The sequence below is a fragment of the Nicotiana tabacum genome, chromosome 10 (genome assembly GCF_000715075.1).
Source record: "Nicotiana tabacum cultivar K326 chromosome 10, ASM71507v2, whole genome shotgun sequence".
NCBI classification, from domain to species: domain Eukaryota; kingdom Viridiplantae; phylum Streptophyta; class Magnoliopsida; order Solanales; family Solanaceae; genus Nicotiana; species Nicotiana tabacum.
This window is the reverse complement of record NC_134089.1, coordinates 66,641,375-66,661,949: the sequence shown is the minus strand read 5'-3', so window position 1 is coordinate 66,661,949 and position 20,575 is coordinate 66,641,375. Positions and strand designations below refer to the sequence as shown.

The 20,575-nt window shown below is 38.0% G+C and overlaps 1 protein-coding gene across 1 annotated transcript; it reads left to right on the top strand.

Annotated features, from left to right (window-relative positions):
* Positions 1 to 237: 237 nt before the first annotated feature.
* Positions 238 to 19,896, top strand: LOC107824827 (ABC transporter B family member 25, mitochondrial). Its single transcript, XM_016651634.2, has 20 exons — positions 238 to 761; positions 844 to 1,059; positions 1,205 to 1,391; positions 1,600 to 1,661; positions 2,392 to 2,435; positions 4,345 to 4,447; positions 4,565 to 4,672; positions 4,878 to 4,961; positions 5,050 to 5,110; positions 5,903 to 6,048; positions 6,133 to 6,249; positions 7,387 to 7,472; positions 13,006 to 13,094; positions 13,407 to 13,462; positions 14,334 to 14,414; positions 14,504 to 14,569; positions 14,663 to 14,755; positions 16,917 to 16,981; positions 18,078 to 18,213; positions 19,137 to 19,896. The coding sequence occupies exons 1-20, from the start codon at positions 486 to 488 to the stop codon at positions 19,263 to 19,265; spliced, it is 2,205 nt and encodes a 734-aa protein (XP_016507120.1). The 5' UTR covers positions 238 to 485; the 3' UTR covers positions 19,266 to 19,896.
* Positions 19,897 to 20,575: the final 679 nt, after the last annotated feature.

The following is a 20,575-nucleotide window of genomic DNA, read 5'->3' as shown; positions in this document are numbered from 1 at the left end:
TAACTAGGATCTTTTACTTTCATGTTAGCTAGATCGATATGGGATTTCAAAATTATACGTATTTTAAGAAAACTTTCTAAATTTGTTATATTTTTAATAAATAAATTAAAGTTGATATGATCAATTTTAATATTAATTAATATTAAAAGATGAAATCCTTGTAGCGTAAAAATAACTAAACAATCAATTAAAGCAAAAATAAAAATAAACTGACGTTAAAAAAAGAAAAGAACAGCTAGCTATATTTGGAGAGAACATAAAAATTTTCCAAAAATGGCTAATCGACACACGTAGTCTAGAATCTAATCAACTGGAGTAAAAAATAAAAAGGCCACCGTAACTAACGCTTGCCACCCTCACCTCAGCCGTGTCGTGACGGCGGCGACTTTTCATCTTAGCAATAATCGGAGAGTCACATACTTCTTATCTTCTTCAACTCCTGAGCTAGGCTCTCATCTTATAATAAGATAGTTAGTAATACAAAAATGCAGGGGAGTATTTGTTCGAGGTGTTTTAGTAGGGCTGGGGAATTCTTGCTCCAGAAAGCAGAAACCATGATTTTGAATTACATCCCTTCTCGCCTTTCTTTACATTCACAAGCCCTAAAACCCAGAAATTATCTCCATCATCAGTATCGCATCAGTACAAGACATCTTTCAACTAATAGAAACCTGTGGGATTCTTCTAGAACATCTTCTACTGGCTTCAGACAAATCAAGGCTTTCGTTTCTGATTTCCCTGCCAAAAACCCTAATGGCCCTGTAAGCTTTACTTTTAGTTTTAACTGTGGTGTCTTTTTTCGTTGTTTGTGTTGATCGTTGACTATTTTTTGGGGGTTAAAAGGATGGGATGCCAAATGGGCATGCTATGTTTTCAACATCTTCAAGTGATGGCAAAAAGCCTGTAGTGAAGAAAGATGAAACTGGGATTGCGGCAAAAAGTGATCAAATATCTGATGCGAAAATTATTAGCACTCTGGCGAAATATTTGTGGATGAAGGATAATTATGAGTTCCGCTTCCGGGTCATTGCTGCCTTGACTTTACTTGTTGGTGCAAAGGTGAGAGGGCAGTCTTTTTTCTTCTAGTCGTGTTTTTCATTTGTTTATTTAGAAAGGGCATCATAGCTAAAAAATGTGTGTTATATGCAAAGGTGGATTTTGATTAAATGCACAGTGGTGACTTTTGTGCATTTTCATGCCACAGGTTGTGAATGTTCAAGTGCCATTCTTGTTTAAGCTTGCTGTTGATTGGTTGACAACAGCAACTGGCAATGCTAACGCTCTTGCTGAGTTTACTACTGCCAATTCTACTGCTTTAGCTCTTTTTGTTAGTCCTGCCGCGGTTTTGATTGGATATGGTATTGCACGATCAGGGGCATCTGCTTTCAACGGTACATCACACCTATGAAGTAATTGCTTGTGCTTGTCTTGAGTATCAGAGTTACTAGATTTTTGTTCTTTCTTTTCGGTATAAGATATCCTTTTTCACTCATAAATGGATGATAGACATTTATTTCCTTTTCCTCATCAGCAAGTCCTTCACTTTTTTGCTCTCTATTTATTTTTCTAAATGCCTTTATCATTCTTTTGTTGTTGCAGAATTGCGAACTGCAATTTTCTCAAAGGTGGCGCTCCGCACTATCCGGTCTGTTTCACGGAAGGTACAGAGCAGAGTTTGTTTTGCCAGCTTTTTTTCCTATGGGTCTTTTAGATTAGTCATCAATGATAGGAACCACATCATTTCTAGATTTTCTTGGGTAATTCACGCTCGTGTAAGAGAATTCCGAAGGAATGGAGGGTAAATTCATGGGGTTATTGACCCAAGATTCAAACTAAATGTAGATGATGTGCTTATTGGAAGATGGAGTCTACACTATTATCTTGGACAGATGTGTGAGATACTAAGGTGCTTGCACTGCATTGTCTGTGTCTACAATGGGCTCTATCAATGAACTGCTATCACAATAATATCTCACACATTTGTCCAAAGTTGAGCTCTTTTGTTCTCAATGAAAGGTGAATCTTGGTCTATGTCACTGTCTGTTAGAGACCGTTCGTATTGGATGTTTGTGTAAAAAATGCAGTTAAGTATCCATTGCTTGCTGGACACAACTGCTTTGAAAAAAATTCTGAATATGTCCAAGTTCCTTGTACAAACTCCAGATTACGTTTAATTACTATATTAAAAGGATGGTGTCTCCTTTGGTGAATCACCATCTAGTATGTTCAGCTAAATATTATGCTCACTTTCCATCTGACATCAGTCAATGTTGAGAGTTCACATTTTCAGTTGTCTTTGTGCTTTGCATGTGTTTTGATTAATTCACATTTTGACTGAACTTAATTCTTCCATTTTAATATGCCGACGATAACAAGCCCTAATGTATGCAGGTCTTTTCGCATTTGCATGAACTTGACCTGCAATATCACCTTAGGTATTTCTTGAAACACCCTTTTAAACCTGTTGATTATGCATATTCTATTCTCTTGCAAGCAGTTAATTATGTGACTTTATTAGTGCATTGCCTCAGATGTAGCATTTGCCAGACCTTTCTTCTCTCCCCCATTCTCCTTTAAATCCCCCATTCTCTCATGTGACTCGTCTTTAAGATAGGAGGAATAGCTGAATTATTGGATCTAAAAAATGATTAGAAGCTACAATACAACATCTCTCTTGTCTTTGGAAGAAAGATACGCTCATCTCTGCCTTTACGTGCTGCAAAAAGTTAAGATCAGTCTGTACTGTTTATGTCTACACTTCGACACTATCTTTTAAAAGTGGAAATAATCATGTAGTTCTTTTTTTCTGTGTGGTATATTGTGCAGCTGCAGGAAACCAGGAACCCAGTTACTTGGAATATTAATAGGACAATTAAGAATACAACAACTAAGCCAAATGAGTTGTGGTCATGTTCCCCATTTAAATTGATCTCAGGTCAAATATTATAGAAACAAAAATAAAAATGGAAATATAAGAAGTTCTCTAAATTTCCTACTAGCATAAGAGTATCTAATAAGGCTAATTGGATAACTAAGCATACTAAAGCCAATTCCTGTGCACTTAATACAAGATTTAACGATCTATTGTAGAATTTATGGTGCCAACAATGGGATATTAGGCCTCAAGCTGCGCCGGTTCCCGTATCACATTGTAGCTTCAAAGACACCAAAAAGTTCAACAAAAGGAGAAGCGAATATATCATGAGATAAATGTAATTTGCCGTCCAACCAGCAGTGGGAACAATGTATTCCAAGGCTATGCTAAAAAAGCTCATTCTTATAATGACTTACACTCTAAGTTGCTCGGACTCTTCACTTTCGGTGGCACACCCGTGTCGACACGATGTGGTTGTGGGATCTGTACTGGATTTGGTCAACCGCTTTTGAGTACTTTGATAAAAAATCGACGGAGAAATTTAGGACATATACAATGATTTCTGGAATCAAAACAAAGCTAGAGTGAAGTTGAAAATAGAATACCTTGTGTACAGAAATTTCTACGTCAGTCCATTTCCTTGTATCTCTTCTCGAATTCTCCTCTTTATCAATATCTTCTCGGAATAGTTTGTAAGTTTTCCGCATGATGTCTCATAATTTAGACGTATTTTTATTACTTTATTTGTAGACATTTGAATTATTTTTACCCGAATGCTCGCACCCTTACCCACACCAGTTTAGATCATGAAGGATCTGACCTCTAGATCCGCACCCTTATAGGACGCCCACACCTGAGTCGGAGTAACTTAGCTTACAGTAAGCACCTACATCCTTGAAAATGCCTACCTTCAGGAGAAGATTATCGAATAAGTTTCAAATCTACCCTCTTCGCTTCCCAAGATATTTAGGGAAAGGGTCCTTGTCGGCCGCCAATTGCTGATGATGGAACGCATTTTCAATTAAAGGGTCCTCGCCTTGGATTTAGTTGGAAAGGTAGTGTTCAGCATGTCCCTTGCTTGCGAACTAATTGAACTTTGTTCAAGATCAAACTCTGCGTGGATAAACTAATTCAGTTAGCCTTATTAGTCTCAATAATGTGTTTCCTTCGAACACTGAGTTAAATAAGCCATACCCATTTGATTATTTATCCTGTGGACTTGGTTCTGTTCAATTCTATGTCAGGCTTCCTCTGTTTGTGGCTTTGTTATATATCGATTTTTCCTGATGCAAAGGATGCAGGTGAATGGGTACCACATGTCACCCAAATAAGATGCTTATGGCTGAGATTGTTTATACTTTCTTTTGATGTTATTCTAGTTAAAATTTTATGCCATCAGCTGTGATGTTGAGAAGGTGGTTTGCTTGAGTGTGATAGAGTTGTTTTTATGTTCTTCTTGCATCCTGCAGTCGAGAAACGGGTGGTCTTAATCGGATTATTGACCGTGGTAGCCGAGCTATCAATTTTATTCTTTCATCCATGGTATTCAATGTTTTCCCGACAATATTAGAGGTATATAAATTTATTCATTCCATCATTCAAGGCAGTTTTTTGTTTGATGAAAAAAGTCCTACTTAGTTATGTTGCTTTTAAGTATTACTCCAACTACATTAACATGAACCCTTTCAGATATCCATGGTATCAGGTATACTTGCATACAAGTTTGGAGCACCCTTTGCATGGATCACTTCACTGTCAGTGGCTGCATATATTGCCTTCACCTTGAGTATTACCCAGGTTATCTACTTGCTTACTGAAACCCATCTATTCTTTGTCTTGGCATTGTCTGTTATTTTGGGTTTCATGCCGTTCTTCCTCTTTGAGTTGTTCATTTGTCATACTGGCAGTGGCAGCTAGGTGATAGCTGATATATCAGTAACTTCTAGTGAGTCCAGCTCTCAAGTCTTTTGTTTCAAAGTTCCTCTTCATTTGTATCTTGCAGTGGCGAACTAAATTTAGGAAGGAGATGAATAAAGCTGATAATGATGCAAGCACAAGAGCAATAGATTCTCTTATCAATTATGAGGTAAGCTTGTGTTCCTTTATACCAAGATTAGCTTATCTGTTTATGTGCAATACACTTGATTGTGCTGGCCCTTATCATTTTTTTCCAGACTGTTAAGTACTTCAACAATGAGGTCTATGAAGCTGAGAAGTATGATCACTTCTTAAAGAGTAAGTCGTATTGCCTTATGACTTTTCTTTCGTCATTTCTTAAGCTCTTCCGCGCTCTTAATTTATGGTGTAAGTTGTGTATACGTTGGGTGAATCAGATTGCACCAACTGTGATATCATTTAACACAGTTTTGTTGGCAATTAGTACAACAACAACAACAACAATACAAACCTAGTGTAATTCCACGAGTGGGGTCTGGGGAGGGTAGTGTTTACGCAGACCTTACCCCTACCTTGTGAAGGTAGATAGGTTGTTTCCGATAGACCCTCGACTTAAGATAGTGAAGAAGCAACCAACAATAACAACAAGGAAAAAAAAAAAAAAAACCGAAGACACTACGTGTAATAACAAAGATCTAAAAATAAGAAATACAAGAATACTACTAGCAATACTGGTAAGAATGACACAACATGGTTTGTTGGCGATTAGTCTAAAGGTAAATTTCAGGAGAAATCATTGAATTTTAGAATGATTAGAGTTTCATGATAAAGAAAAACAGAAATCATTGTGCTTTATTAAGTTTCACAGAGTGGCGGTACCATGTTTATATGGCTTCCCTTCAACATAACATGTGTTTGCTTCACCTTATCAGAAAAAGAAAAATATGGGTTCACTTCACTGTCAACTTTGCTCTGGGATCTAGCAATGAGGAGGCAGAAGAATATGTGCTTTCTCCCAGTGGTTAAAAACTTTTTGTCGGCTTTTGACGTACAAAACTTTGATGTTGTGTTGTTCCTCCCCATTTTCTTTTTTCTGAATAAGCAATCATGATATTATGTGGTTGTCTCCAGGATATGAAGATGCTGCCTTAAAGACCCAACGCAGTTTGGCTATGTTAAACTTTGGGCAAAATGCAATATTCAGCATAGCTCTCTCAGCTGCTATGGTTTTATGTTCTAATGGGATTATGAATGGCGTCATGACCGTTGGTGACTTGGTAGAACTTTTTCTCCAATTATTTTAGCTGAGTGATTATTTTCTCTGCAGTGCACTCTAATAAGAAACATTACTATTTTGATAGGTCATGGTAAATGGGCTGCTGTTCCAGCTATCTCTTCCACTGAATTTCCTTGGTAGCGTATATCGTGAAACTGTCCAAAGTCTAGTGGACATGAAATCAATGTTTCAGTTGCTAGAGGTATCAGCTAGCTTCCATGATATCATTCATTGTTTTGTTTCACTTGCTAAATACTTTTGTGTTGTGTAAAAGATTATAGAGGAAACAGTTAGTCAAGTAACATCAAACTTTGTAGCGGAAAGATAATCTGCAAATGTTGTAAGATTTGTGGTCCAGATGATGCCTCTAAAATGTTGTGCTCTTGCTTCCTAAGTTCATAATGAGATATTGTACCTCATGAGAAATTGTGCGTCTGGGGGTCAGGCTTCTTTATATCGGCAGGTTAAGAGAATTGGACATACAAACACCATAATTTTCTATACCCAGTCAGGATAGGATCTGAATGATGATAAAGTTGGCTCTTTTCTGGAGTAATATCTTCTTGGTCCTTCTTGTATTTTGTGTACCAACCGCTATCTTCTTTTCTATTTCGTCCAGTCTTGCTGTGATAAATCCTGTCTCTCTTGTGTTTCTTTCCTGGCTGACTGATAATATTCTTCTCGAACTTGAGTAGCTCGAAATGTTGAAAGAGCATGATCTCTCGAGGCCTAGCATAATTTCATCACTTTCAGAATAAAATGGAAGTTGCTATAAAATGAAGTTATCTTTTTTCTTTAATTAAGTTGCATAACTACTGATCGAAATGATAAATGTTCTGAGGGGATCAGTATGTTCTGAATTATCAGATGGTCAACAAGGATTGGTACACTAATGCCCTTCTTTTGCGTTGATCATTATCTTGTTCAGTATTCTTTTTGATAAATCAAGAGAAGCTCCATTAATGCGCACCAAGATGGTGCCAAAGTCTCCTTGGATACAATTGTTAAATGTTTAGTCTCCAAATATCTATATCCACATATCTCTTTATCCGTTGCACTGTTAGTATCACGCTGATAGTAGACCTTGATGATACAGAAGTGTTGATTTGGCCCCAAACACATTTACTCCTGCCATGGCACATCCTTGCAAAACTGAACCATCATTTCATAAGCATTGAAAAGAATGACCACCAGAAATACATCAGACACTCATGGAGGAACCATTTTTTCTGCTATAGCATTTATTCATTTATGTGATAGTAATACATTGCGCACATATTCTATATGTCTTGTGCATATGTAGAATTGTTTTGAGCAAATCTTTGAATAATATGTACAGGAAAGGGCTCAAATCAGAGATGCAAACGATGCGAAACCTCTTAAGTTAAGTGGGGGTAGCATTCAATTTGAGAATGTTCACTTCAGGTGCATATCAAATTCTTTCTTCTTTTGTTATTTGCTAAATGATATATGGATTATTCGATTGGTTGTACTTTTCCTTAAGCGTTGTTTTCACTCAATCATCAGTTTGTGCACTTTCTATATATATATTTAGATAGGTAGACAAACATTATCAAACATTCTGGTGTGATGATCTCTGATGTACTGTGAGAAGGTGTACTCTGTTTAAGAAAATTATATATTTAACCCCTGGAGATGTATATTTAGAACTAAGCTTCAGTGTTAGACTGGTGACTTAGTTGAATTTTATCAATTTGGGCCTGCAATGAAATTGTCACATGTTGCCCAAGGGCTTAGTTCAAGTGGCAAAGGTTGAAGGACTTGTGATTCGAACCCTACGTCATGCGAACTAATTCTAGTATATAAGTGGAGAAGGGTAGAGGGGCGGCCCATTGTCCCCGAGTTGCAAAGGCTGTGGTTGTTCCTAAGGGTTTGCCCAATGGATTTCTCGGTCATTAAAAGAAAAAAGATGTTGTCACATGTTAGCTTAGCACTCTTGCTTGTCGGTTATTGCAGTTTGCGTTTGTGGCTACTTGTGATTGGACTTATTCTTACTCATCTTATTTATGATATAGTTCGTCTGATGTTTGCTTGTTGTTCTCTTAGGAAACAAGTGCTTTTGACAGTATCATACGCCTTATTTTTTGGGGTAAAGAGCAGTATCATACACCTCATATCAACATCATGTTGATTAAGCCAACTTATCTAACATCCCCACTAATTTTATGTCTCTGTTTTGCATGCCTAGAGCCATTTCGGTTAGACAAGAGTAGATGCCAAGGGATTTCTTGTTGGAAGAAAGGAGGGGGAATAGAAATTCTATTTGGTAGATTGGAAGAGAATTGCATTTCTGTTGACAGAAGGGAGCTTACGGATACGGTGTATTTCTCTTTTTGACAAGGTAATAATCTTATTGATATAGTGGGGTAAGTCGATACAAGTGGTAGAGAATCTATACAAATATCAAGTTCTGTATAAAGAAACCCGTTCATCTATACTGACTGGCATCTCGTGGGTGCTCCAAAAGTGTAAAAGAAACAAAAACTTGTTCTTATTTGTACAAAGGTATTTTTGGCTCCCTCAAAAGCTCTCCTGTTACTCTCTCGAAGTGAGTGGTGCTATATTCTGTGCCCGCGATTTTCTTTTCCTACATCTGAATGCCCAACTGAACATGACATCCTTAACCATAGCTGAAGTGCTGACATCACCACTGCTTCCACCATGGCTTATTCACTACTTGGCTGTGCACCAACAGGTGATTTGCATGCTCTCCCATCAACTTGTACATGTAACACCAATAGAGAATTTCTACCTTTTAATGTAAACTTGAAGAAAATGGTTGTGGAGATTCCCCCATGTGGAAAATGTTATATAGTAAGGTAATGATTGCCAAATATAGCATGGTTAATAATGGCTGGTTCTCGAGTGAAACACGGAGTGCGTAGGGTAAGTGTATGGATGGGGATTATTAAAGGCAGAAATATGTTAGTGGAGCATGTTGGGTTTGTGGTGGTAATAGCACAAGAATTTGCTTTGGGAAGGAATTTTGGTGCAGGAATACTAGTCCAGAGTAGACCTGCCCATAGGCTTATAAGTTGGCAAATAATGAGGCCATGCTGGTGGATTGTTTGGAAGAGGATCTGGGAGTTGCATGAAATATTAAGTGCTAGAAGTAGGACAAGATGTAATGGAGGGTATAGGGATGAAAATTGTTTTGCTTAAAATCATGCTACCGGGAGTTAATGGAGGAAGCAGAGAAGGAAGAGACGTCATAAAAGATGTTGGCAGTAAAACACCAGAAAAGAGTACAACAAGTAAAACACCAGAAAAGAGTACATCAACAATAGCAAACCCAGTGTAACCCCACAAGTGGAGTCTGGGGAGGGTAGTATGTAACTAGACCTTGCCCCTACCTTCAAGAAGGCAAAGAGGCTGTTTCGGAAAGACCCTTGGCTTAAGAAAGATAAAAGGAAGGGCAGCAACAAGCACACTAATTAGAAAACCGAAGCAAAAATACAAAACGAAAACTGAGTATTATAATCAGAAGGCTGAAACAAAAGCAACGACAAATAATCACAGAAATCAAGGAATACGAAAATACATAAATAGTGCTAACTCATGTACTAAAGCTACTGTTATAGACAAAGACAACGCTAGGCGACCTATCCTAACCCTTTACCGTTATTCCCAACCTCCACACCTTCTTGTCCATGGTCATGTAGGAGCAACGCCATATCTTACCTAATCACCTCTCCCCAATACTTCTTCGCCCAACATCTACCTCTCATTAGGCCCTCCAAGGCCATCCTCTCACACCTCCTCACCGGTGCTTCTGTGCCTCTCCCCTTCACATTGCTTGAACCATCTAAGTCTCACCTCCCGCATCTTGTCCTCCGCAGGGGCCCCACACACCTTGTCCCGAATAATTTAATTTCTTATTCTATCTAGCCTGGTATGCGCGCACATCCATCTCAACATACTCATTTCAGCCACCTTCATTTTTTGGACATAGAAGTTCTTGACTGGCCAATTTAATATAGTCGGTTTGACCACCATTATATAAAACTTACATTTTAGTTTAGGTGGCACATTTTTATCACACAAAACACCTGAAACGAGCCTCCATTTCATCCCTCCCACCCTAATACGATGTGTAACATCCTTGTCGATCTCTCCATTCCTTGTATAACTGACCCAAGGTATTTAAAACTCTCTCTCCTAGGATGACTTGAGAACCAAGCCTCACTTCTTTGACCACAACCTGAGTCGTCCCACTGAACTTGCCCTCCAAGTATTCTGTCTTGGTCCTGCTCAACTTGAAACCTTTAGACTCCAGGGTCTGCCTCCGAATCTCTAACCCCCCGTTAACACCGCCTCGCGTCTCGTCAATTAGAACAATGTCATCTGCAAATAACATGCACCGCGACACCTCTCCTTGTATGTGGCACGTCAGCGCGTCGATCGCCAAGGCAAAGAGAAATGGACTGATGGCAGACCCCTGATGGCAGACCCCTAATGCAACTGGGAAGTGTTCTGAGTCCCCTCCCACGGTCTTCACTCGAGTTGTAGTTCCATCATGCATGTCCTTAAATAACCCTAATGTAAGCAATATGAACACCTCTAGCCTCCAAACATCTCCACAGAACTTCCCTTGGCACTTTATCGTAAGCCTTCTCTAAATCGATGAACACCATATGTAAATCCCTCTTCCCCTCTCTATACTGCTCCATCAACCTCCTTACAAGATGAATAACTTCCGTAGTCGAATGTCTTGGCATAAATCCAAACTGGTTTTCAGAAATATCCACAATCCTCCTCAACCTCAGATCCACCACCCTCTCCCAGACTTTCATAGCTTAGTAACTTGATGCCTCGGTAGTTGTTGCAACTTTGGATATCACCCTTGTTCTTATACAGCGGACCATCGTACTCTATCTCCATTCTTCAGGCATCTTTTTTGTCCTAAAAATGACATTAAATAACTTAGTGAGCCACTCCAAGCCCGCCTTACCCCATGCTCTTCCAAAATTCCACCGGGATCTCGTTAGGGCCGGTCGCTCTCCCCTTGCTCATCTTACGCATAGCCCCCTCGACCTCCTTGGCTCTTAGATGCCTACAATATCCAAAGTCCCGACGACACTCAGAGTGTTCTAAATTGCCTAGCTCAATGTTCCTATCCCCCTTTTCGTTCAAGAGTTTATGGAAGTAAGTCTGCTATCTACGTCGAATAAGTGCCTCATCCAACAAAACTCTGTCGCCTCGTCCTTGATGCACTTCACTTGGTCCAGGTCACAGACCTTCCTTTCTTGCACCTTGGCTAACCCAGTGTTGTGAAAAGCGGTCGCTTCCTCGCTTAAAGCGAGAAGCGAAGCAAGGTGACCCTATGACCGCTTCTGCTATATGAAGTGACTCAGGTAGGGAAAAGCGTGCGCTTCGCACTAAAAAGCGAGAAGCGACGAAGCAAAGCGAGGTGACCGAAGCGAGCGCTTCTCTGTTTTAAACACCTGCCAACTTTTTTAATTAAAAAAGAAAGGTGCTCTTTTATTAAACCATACGACCAGCAGCAACAGAAAGAAAGAGGCAACTAGGGTTCCAAGTCTTGTACACTTTTCAACTTCAACATACGACCTCCTCCTCCTCCTTCTTCTTCTTTCACTGTTTCAGCGTCCAAATAGCAGCGAAATGTTGGCGAATTTTTTTTTCCGTTCGGTTCTTCTTTCTCAGTCTTCTCTTCATTGAAATGCTGCCCAGTTCTTCTTTCACTGTTTTTATGCTGCCCGGTTTCTAACAGAATGGTATACTGCCCTTCCTCTTAACAGAATTTATTTTAATATTTTTTTTAAATTCCGTTTCACTTAAAAAAAGCAAGCGCTTCACTTCTCGCTTCTCGCTTTAAGCGAAATGGTGGTTGTCGCCTTTCCTCGCTTCACGCTCTTCACAACACTGGGCTAACCTGTACAACTTCTTATCCCCTAAACACCAGAAAAGAGTAATTTTTTCAAATCGTGTGCTGTAAGGGATGCTACGTTGACCCTTTATGTACCTAAGGAGGAGGAAGAGAATCACTTTACCATTTCTCAAGAAAGGAGGAAGAGAATCATGGTCAGTTGGTGTTATTGGTGCAAAGAAAGTTGCTACAATACGAATGACATTTTTTTTTGCACTGCAAACTTACTTCATAGTTGAGGAATTTTGCATATTCATTGTTCAATGTGGCATGGGTTTTACCAAGCACAGTTTAGGAGACATTACCATGTTGGAGACAATGCAAATTGAGGGAAGAGTGGAGTGCTACCTGGAGGAAGATGCTGTCCTGTTATTTTTGTACAGTGTTGAATGACAGGACAGAAGCTTGTTCCATGATAATGAAAGGGATATGAACGGTTTGAAAAGGTTTCTTATTTCACGTATTCATTTGATGTAAATAGAAGATCCCTACTTGTATAGGTTATTAGGGTAACTTATTAGCTAACTGAGGTTGAACCACTCATTTTTTATACATATTTTCTGACACCATCTTGTCTGGTATTAATGAAATTCCTTTGATTTATCTAAGATATTGCACAGGGGAAAAGATACTAATTCTTCTATCTCATAGTCTGATCATTCTGTTTCTGCCCATATAAGCACTTCCATGTCAGGGCTTTTGAGCTTTTTAATTTCTCGTCACATATCCATTCTAAAGCAAAGCTTGTGTTATGAGCTTGTGTTTACAAATTTTCCTAGGTAGCAATGCTGATGTTACATATTTAATGCTTTCCAAGTACGTTTTCTCAAAAAAATGCTTTCCAGGTACTTTGGAAGTAGGAGATTTCCAGAGCTCTTTAGGTTCTGCAGCTTTGGTAGTTAGGTTGATGTACAGCTGCTGCTGTTCATTTGAACTGCAACTCATCATGATTATATTTGCTTGAAGTAGATATGCTTGCTTTCACTACTGTTCCACCTAATGGACTAGTGAATGTGCTTGTTGATCCTTGTTCTTTTCATTTTTTCATAGTTATTTGACGGAAAGGAAGATTCTAGACGGGATTTCTTTTACTGTGCCAGCTGGAAAAAGTGTAGCTATTGTAGGAACGAGTGGTAGTGGTATGGTTTCAGTCACTGTTCCTTATTCTGTTTCAACTTTTCAGTTTTATTTATTTATTTTGGACTTGATTTTTCTGTAATCTAGTGACTGTCCATATTCTAGCAATCTAAATATGGGCCTACCCCAAATCCCGACCAATACAAGGTCTCTTAGCTGACTGAAATATACAACCTTTTTAAGAGGTCACTATGGATTTTCAAGTGTGGGATCTCCTAGATTATTTTAAGTTTGTGTAGAACCTTTGATTATGTACAATCTCATTGTTTATGCTTTTTTACTAGCGCTGATCCGCATATTACTTTCTATTACAGGCAAATCAACCATTCTTAGATTGCTTTTCAGATTCTTCGACACCCATTCTGGAAATGTAAGAGTAATCATTGTGGGATATTACTTATCTACATATGCTCAGTTAAAACTTACTAGCGGCCAAATCATATTGCTTGGGCCTGCTTTTCATCACAATGTTTGAGAGCTTTATGGTGTGTCTTATCATATTAAACTTGGATTGTTTGCCTTAGCAGTTTATGTGGTCTGTCGCTGTGCACTTCTTTACTGTAGAACAATAAATTTGGATCAATTTCCTGGCTAATGTTTTCCTGAAAATGATTAGTTTTTCAATTATTTCATGATCGCTTTTTAATCATTAATAACAGACAAAAAGGCCTTAAATGGCATGCATGATGATGAAACTGGTATTTCGCATTTGCTTAAAGAGAAGACTGACTGACAAAAACTACAAACCGTATGTTGTTGACAAATCATATGCTGAATTCTCTTTGCAATGTTTGTCAAACTGCTGAATAGGGAGTTTTATTGCGATGGAAATACGAAAGGCATATAATTTAAAGAATATGTTTGTAAGAAGGAATCTGGACAATGTTTACATCTATCTTTGTCCATGTGGTTGATGAACCCTACTTGTTAATGTTGCGATCTCATTAACTGTTCATTAGGCGCTTTGCAAATTCATGTGCTGTGGAAGCCGAATTTCCAAGTTTATGCACCCTTGTAAGTTAACATTAGCAGGGGACTGGATTTTGTCGTATTCCACATAGAATTATGTTGATCCTGTTTTGCTGCATGTTTACGTGATTGAAATATTAGAACACATAAGATAGAAGTGAAGAGGTAAATGTAGATAATTGCACGTGGAACAGTGAATTTACGTCTCAGGCAAAAATTTTCTTTTTCTTGTTAGATCTTTCAGCTTTTTGGTGGCATTTTGCTCTTGGCAGGTAAAAATAGATGGTCAAGATATTCGGAAGGTTACACTTGAGAGTCTTCGGAAATCTATTGGCGTTGTTCCCCAGGATACTGTAAGTTGTCATAAATTATGTAGCTTAATATTCATCGTGGTCCCTGTAAAATGCGTGCGTTGAAAACAACGATTTCTTTGTTTTTCCAGGTCCTATTCAATGACACTATATTTCACAATATCCACTATGGACGGCTCTCTGCCTCTGAGGAGGAGGTCTGTTGAGAATTTTATATTTTCTTCTATTTCAACCTTCAGTTGCTATATTATCTGAGTCTCCCCTGTTATCAAATGAAATGTTTCAATAAGGTGTACAATGCTGCTCGGCAAGCTGCAATCCATGACACTATTATGAAATTCCCCCAGAAGTATGCTACAGTGGTGGGAGAACGTGGACTTAAGGTGAGTCCCTTTTAGTCCCCCCATTTTCTCTATTTGTGTGCAGGAGCATGTGTTGGTACCTTTAGGTCTATCCTTTGCCCCTCCGTAATCATGTTGAAGTTTATCCATGTAGGCAGGACATGGAAGAGTAATCATGTCATAGTTGGCGCAAAATCATATGCATCACTCATTAAGATAATCCATGTTGATAGTAGGTTAAAATTTGATCTTCTTCTAATTGTCGCTAAAGATTAGTCAGGACAAGTCAACATTCTCCATTTGGATTTGAAGTTAATGTTTTTGGTTACTTAGAGTTGCAACTTGCTAGCACAGATTTCGGGTTAAAAACCAGACATTACACCTAATTCTGCACTTCTGAATTCTGATGTGATCTTTCTCCTAAACCGGTATGCAGGAAGGAACTATTAGTGTTGGTAGGTGATACAAATGAGTTTTCACAATTTTAGGGTTTATACCAGGGATTTTCGTTAAGCTTGTAGTTGCTTATCTAGATCTACGTATGGATGAGCTAACTAACAATATTCAAGATGGGTCTCATGGTATATGCTACCTGCAGACGATATTTTCTTAAACTATGGAGTCACTCAAGAGTAAGGGTTTCAGGATAAGTAGAAGTAAGATTGAATATGTGGACTGCAAGTTTAACCAACACAAAAAGAGTGAAATAAGATGAAATGAGACGGGATTGTGGTGCCTAAATGGATAAAACTCGGATATCTAAATTTAATCTGGAAAGTTAAGGCACCTCTCAAGGTGATCTGTTTTTTCATGGTTGGTGGCAAGAGAAGCATGTTTAACACAAGAAAACTTGAGTAGAAGGGGTTTCCATTTTGCTCTAAATGCGCACTTTGTGGTACAGCTAGAGAAACCAATAGCCATTTGTTTCTTCACTGTCCTTGTCACTTACCAACTATGGCAACTTTTTCTGAATATTGTGGGCCTTAAATGGAGTATGCCAACAAACACTTGTGATCTGTTGAAGTGTTGGAATTATAATGGGTGTATAGTGAGACAGAAGAAATGGTGGAGATCGGTTCCTACTTGCATTTGGTGGATTGTCTGGATGGGGAGAAATTCAGCAATTTTTGAAGACGGAAGCAACTCGTTAATATTAAAATGAATTGTTTCCTTTTGTTTCATTTCTAGAGTAAAGATAGCTTTTAGAGGAGGCAGAATCTTTAGTAGATTTAATTGGTGCTCTGCAACCTTAGGTTAACATAGCTGAGGTCTGCTCTTTTTGTAAATATAGCTCGACACTGCTTTCGTGCTGTTTTTTGTTCTTATTAATATATATACAAGTTACCATTCTCAAAAAAGATATTTCGGGAGAATGTTATGACAGATTAAGATGAAGCATATAGAATCAGAATAGGATGGTTGAAGCAGAGAAGTGCTACAGAAATTATGTGATAGGGGAATACTTACCAAAGTGAGTGAAAGGCAAGTTCGATCAAATGGTTGAGAGACCAACAATGTTGTATGGGAGTGAATTTGTGGTTAACATGCTGATGTTAAGATAGATGTGGGGTTGTACAAAATCAGACAAAGATAAGGTCACTTGAGATGATTTGTCATATTCTTTTTCTTTTTAGTAAGTCGGTTTGTCATATTCTACTTCGATCTCCAGATGTACCAGTCCATTGGTGTAAACCATGGTGGATTGAGGGCGTAAAAAAAATGAGGTAGACATCAAACCACGTGGAAGGAGTTACTTCAAAGGACCTACAATCTCTTGGATTCCAAACAAGCTCAGCGAAAATAGCGGACAATAGAAGAAAAAGATTCGTATAGGTGATGCCAATTAGTGGGAATTAGGACATAGTCATGTGGGTCAGAAATTTGTATGCAGTAGAAGATGTAGAAAACTTCTAGTGTCAGTGAACCAACTTTTTGAATATTGGATTGAGAAGAGTCTGATTGGAGCGACATGAATTCTGAGAGTCCATCTAGTTGACCCAACTAGCTTGGGCTTGAGGTATTATTGTTGATTTAGGGAGTGCAGCACAATAAATGAGATATCATTTTGGGATTACATAGCACTCCCTATCCAAATATTTATTCTTTTATACAGGACTTGCGTTTCAATTCTTTTCTACTTTGAGAAAGTTATATATGCCGCTGACTAAAGGCAGGTCTTCCCTTTTCTGTCTTTCTCCTGCAGTTAAGTGGTGGCGAGAAGCAAAGGGTTGCACTAGCGCGTGCATTCCTTAAAGCACCTGCTATATTGTAAGTTCACCTGTCACCCTTCTAGTATAAAGAAGTTGTGTTGTCTCAGAGATTGCTACCAACCTTCATTTTCTGTATGTTCTCATAAATTAGTCCTTGCTTTCCAAGTAAAAGAACCTTGAGGTTATAGAATCTTTAAGGAATTATAACATTTGTTTAGCAAGGTCAATTTTAGTTATGAGGATTGGGTATTTGAGACAAATAAGAACTTTTTGGAAAGTGTCATACTCTGCTGTTTCACTGTCAGAAACAGTTTCTGGAACATTTGGAGTCAGTTTTTTCCTGGAAAGGCAAATTAAATTAGCAAATATATTGATTTTATTACTTTTGGTTTGGATATTTAGGTTACAATTTGGTGGAAGCTACAAAGATTTGTGCTCACTTTGTTCATCTCTTTTCTTGGTGTCTAGACAGCTTCATTTGTTTTTCGCAAAATAAAAAATAAGAAAATACAGCTTCATTTCTTTTCGGTTTCCTTTGCTTAACCCAGAATGTCGCTTTTACCTTCATAATACACATTTAACAGACTTGTATCCAGCATTTTACCTGCTCTTAATACTGGCTTACTGAAGGCATGTTAGGAGAGAATTTTTGCTTGGACAGCTGAGACAGTTTATCAAAGACATTCTCTTTCCAGAATGTAACAATGTTTAGGCCATTGTTTCAAGCATGTCTTACATGATGAAAAATTCAGATGTCTCTTTTTGGTTGGTTCATCTTCGTTGCCGTGCATTTTTCTTCATTCATTAAAGTGCACTTTTTTCTTCATCCACGTATAAATATTGTGTTACTGACAGGCGAGAGCTTATATTTGCTTCATGTGTCATGAAACATGCTTCTTTTATTTTTAGTTGCTCGGTAAAACTCCGTTATCAGAATCGTGAGTTGATAGCATTCTAATGTTGACTTTAGGCCTTATATCAACCTGGGAATACTAGGCTGATTGTCGTGTTAACTGGAGGTTAATATTTTCAAACCAGGCAGCAAGGCTTTGACTGACCATCTATTAACTGAGAGAGGATTGTTATTAATTTAATTTCTTTATCGTTTGTTCTTCCTCTAGAGAATTGTTTCTCACCCTTTTTTTCTCTCTTAGGCTTTGTGATGAAGCCACGAGTGCACTTGACAGCACGACAGAATCAGAAATATTAAGTGCTTTGAAGTCTCTAGCAGATAATCGGACTGCAGTTTTTATTGCCCATAGGCTCACTACAGCTATGCAATGTGATGAGGTTTGTTTCTAGCAAATATATTTCATGAATGCTCGTTCTCCAATATATATTATTATTCAGTATTCTATGCATCAGATCAGATAGAAATTAACCTACTTATTTCTTTGGCTGACCCAAAACTATATCCACTCTCGTAATAGTGACTTTTTCTCTGCACTAGTACTTCATAATATTCTACATTTAAAGTAACTGAGGACCCTCTCTTATTGTGTACACTAACCTTAATAGTAGTCCACAGCTCAAATTGAAACCAACTTTAGGATGTGGGGAATATTGGCTAAATTTGATTTCTTTAAATAAATAAGACGACCACTGATATAAAATGAACAATTCGGAATAGGAGCGCATTACCTTGGTAATTTGGGTGGTGTGTAGTATGTTTCGCAGAATTTCACCAGAATTGTGTTGTTACAAATTGTTCTCTTCTAACTTATTTCATTATAACCGTGGTTACAAAATTTCCTTTTTCTTCTTGGACCTTGCAAAACCAGAGCGATATTTAGTGTGTAGTTGTTGAGAACATTAGTCCTTTTTGTTTAAGGTTATTAGAATTAATAGACAACGATAGGTTATAAGCTGTTTAACTATAGCACAAACGCAAATGTATTTCTTTGTTAGCTTTTTGGTGCAACATGGCCTTTGTAAACGATGTAGAATCCATGTTAGATATGATCGAGGCATTGCACACTTTGTAATTTTAACACAGGCTTAGTGCTGTTATACCATTTATAAAATATCATTACTTATAAAAAAAAGAAAAAAACTATATCACAAACGCAAAGTGTTGAATATAACATGATGTGGTCCTTTGAGTCGGCATTTTCCACAACTGTGGTTCAAAATGTTGTATCTTTAGATTGTAAAGTTTAACTTACCCTTTTTACTAGTTCATTATAAATTGAATGTGTGGTCATGATTATCAGATCGTAGTCTTGGAGAGTGGGAAAGTGGTGGAACAAGGGTCGCATGAATTTCTTCTATCTAGGCCAGGGAGGTATGCACAACTTTGGTCACAGCAGAACACTGTTGATGGACTCGATGCAGCGACATGAATATTCCCCTCCTGTTGTTTCAAGAAAGGAAAGACGTTACCGACTTCACCACCGAATTCGGCCCAATCATCTCACTTCAACTCCAATAAAGGATATCAATTTCCGATCCGCTTTTACCCTTGTTTACCATATTTAATCCTTGATCTAGTGGGACAGGATTTGTAGGACAAAGAAGCCAGGCCCCATGTTAGTTCATGTGAATGAAAACGACAAGCTTCGTGGTTCTCCCTACTTCCTGTTTTATACGCTTCTTGCTTGGATAGAGCAGGTCAAAGTAATCTTCTCAATGATTATATTTTAGACTACCGTCATCTAGTTTTGTTAGTGGTAGCTACGATTAATCGGAAGCAGCTATGTATTATATGTACTGTTAAAGTGCAGTGTTCATTTTTTATTTTTCTGGAGAGCCAAGGAGTATCAACTCTAGGATTCATAGCTTGCTGTTAGGATTCATTCTTTGGACTTTGTAGTCGATGCTATACATTGTGTACAACCCACAAACACACATTACATTGTGTGAACATCTTATATGCACTTGCCCTGATATGGGGTAACTCCGTTAGTGAAGGAAGGCATCTCACATTGCCTTAATTCGATATGTTTCATTAACTAAATTAAACATTGTACTAAACGTCTTGTTGTCTGCAGCTGAAAATGAATGTTGGGATTTAGAGAAAAAGCAGATCTAATTTCTTTATGTGAACTTAATCACCACACTCTATCCCTTCCAAAAAGAGAATGGCATTCAAAGCATAAATCTACCCAAGATGCTGGCTAGGGGTGGCAAAACTAGTCCAACCTCATTTGACTCACCCAACTTGCATAGTATTTAACAGGTTGGATGTGAAAGATTGTAAAAATTGCACAGGACGCCTTATTTGGTCGCCCCCATTTAACTTGTACCCATTTTTTTTAAAAAGTTTTAACTTGTACCCACTTTTTAAACAACTTCAGCCCCCTTTCTCCTCCTCCTTTTCCTCCTTCGTTATCTTCTTTCTTTTGCTGCTGTTGGTGCTGCTATGAAACTTCAGTTCATGAGATGATTGCCATAAGTATGTTTATCAGATTATTTAAAAACAAATTATAAATAATTACATAAGTTAGTAAACAATAATTTGTGAATATTTTCACGTAATTCTGTTCTTTTCACGTTTATTGTTTCCAAAATTTATGATTTAGATACTGTTGGCAATCTGATATTTTATAGTAGTAATACACTATGAAAGAATAAGGTGATTATTTATCTAGTATGTTAGAAAGCTTTTTCAAAAACTTCGCTTATATAGTGCTGAAATTTTTACAAATGAACT